Raw genomic sequence first — 1,939 nt, 5'->3', positions numbered from 1 at the left:
TGGGACATGGCTAGACCCCATGGGGGGGGGAGGAAGGAAGGGGATGTGGACTGGTCCCATGGGGCAAAGGGCAGCTTGACCCCAATGGAGCTGTACAGAGGGAAGGGGGAGGGGTGGCATGACCCCAATCTGGGTGTGCAGGGAGAGGGCTGTGGCCTGGCTCTGACCCGCCCCAGAGGGCTTGGGATTTTTGGTAGTGGGGAGGGGTGGCAGTACTGCCATTACTTCCCCCCACTGCCAAATTTCCCTAACCCATGCAGGCTGGATTCCAAGGCTCTATGTTCTGAAAGTTGAGCACTCCTGCATTCATCCACTCTCTAGTGGGGCCTACATAAATGACTGGCCATCAGTCAGGATAAATATAGCCTTTATTTATTTGTAAATTAACTGTTATTTCTACTGTAATGTAACGACTCACTTATTTTAAAATGGCATTTAAAAAAAGACTCATCAAATTTGAGCCAATGAGTGACAACAGAAATTTACATGTAATGGGAGGCTGCCTGATGAAAAATAAGGCTGACAATTCCTCTCTCCCTTCAGCAGCATTTTGCTATATTTACTTGCATCTTTCAGAATGCAGTCAGAGGATATTAAATGGGATGTGCTCAGAACACGTAAGATTATACAGCAATCACGGTTTTGGTGCCTTAGCCTATAGAAGCCAGACACTGTAACCTTTAGTCTGTAAGAATATTTCCTTTGGAGATAAATGCAAAGGAGATTTCTAGTAAATTCACTAACCTGCTGTCAGAATCTGGATGAGGTGAAGATACAAATCTGTTATTTGAAGTGTTTAGAGATCTTGTAACAGAAGTGTTTGAGGATTCTGTTAACCGAGATCTTGGAATACCCTCCTTTCCACTCACAGATGACAATGTTTTAAAATCTTTACTTGAAGAAACATGAAAGGTTTTTAAATACATTTCATTAGCCATCTGTAGAAAAAAAATGTTTTATTTGATTAAGAAAAAAAGAAAACCAGACATCTAGGAGACAAAGCAATAATCAGTTGTTAGCAGATCTATTGACCACACTGGTGCCAGAACCACCATCAGAACATACTTCAAGTACCTGGGAGCCTGTCTGACATTTAGTACTATGGTTTGATCCTCTGGCATCAGCAAGCCACTATTAAAGCTACTACTACTACTACGTGTTTGCTTTATCTTCATTCATACTTAGAAGAACAGCAAGAAATAATATACTGCATTTTAAAGAAGGAAGATAAGTTATATGTAACACAACTGTCAAGCTCCCCTGCTTTGCACAAGTCACTGAATTAAGCCCCTCAATACCACTTTGAGAAAGGAAAGCGTTTTCCACATTTTACAAATTCCTATCTATGATTCAAAGCTCACATTCGCACTTTTGCTTTTGCCAGGTTGATGAAGTCTATCACATTTGAAACAGTGTATACCCAATACAGCTTGTGATCATCCCTTTACTAAAACTTCTTCACACCTAAATTCAAATGAAATTTGTCTAGAGTGAACAACTTGCTCCATTGACTCCACAAAGGGCTGGGTCCACATGGAGAAGTTCGGGAAAATAATGTTAATTAAAATGGTTAGTTAAACCCCATTAAGACCATGTGGATTGGACCTTGTCATTTAGAATTAAAGTGGTCTTAATTTAGGTCAGCATCCTTCACTTTGGAAGTGAATTAAGACCAATCAAAACAAGGGCCACTTTAGAAGTGAACAAGGTCCATACCTCAAGATAATTATTCACCTTGCAATTCATACTTCTAGTTAATTTGGAGTAATATCCCTGATCCTATCCATGTAGACAAGCCCAAGACTTAAAAACACATCACTCCCTTCCTGTTTCAGAATCTAGTATCAATAACCCTCCTCTATTTTTAATATCTTCCCCATGAACCTTACTTGTCTCCTTGCCACACCAGTAATTTCTCTTTAACACAACTCATTCCTGC

General features: G+C 40.2%; 1 protein-coding gene across 1 annotated transcript in view; it reads right to left on the bottom strand.

Moving 5' to 3' along the window:
* Window positions 1-1,939, bottom strand: part of MORC3 (MORC family CW-type zinc finger 3) — a gene marked incomplete at its 5' end in the record, with an annotated part of 18,004 nt that overhangs the window by 13,806 nt on the left and 2,259 nt on the right. Inside the window, one exon of the mRNA XM_006030394.3 lies at window positions 745-938. Within this exon, the coding sequence (XP_006030456.3) occupies window positions 745-938 (194 nt within the window). The remainder of the gene's footprint in view (window positions 1-744; window positions 939-1,939) is intronic.

This window comes from Alligator sinensis, unplaced genomic scaffold (assembly GCF_000455745.1).
Source record: "Alligator sinensis unplaced genomic scaffold, ASM45574v1 scaffold69_1, whole genome shotgun sequence".
Lineage (NCBI taxonomy): Eukaryota > Metazoa > Chordata > Crocodylia > Alligatoridae > Alligator > Alligator sinensis.
Note: the sequence above shows the minus strand (reverse complement) of the source record. Positions and strands in the feature narration are given on the sequence as shown.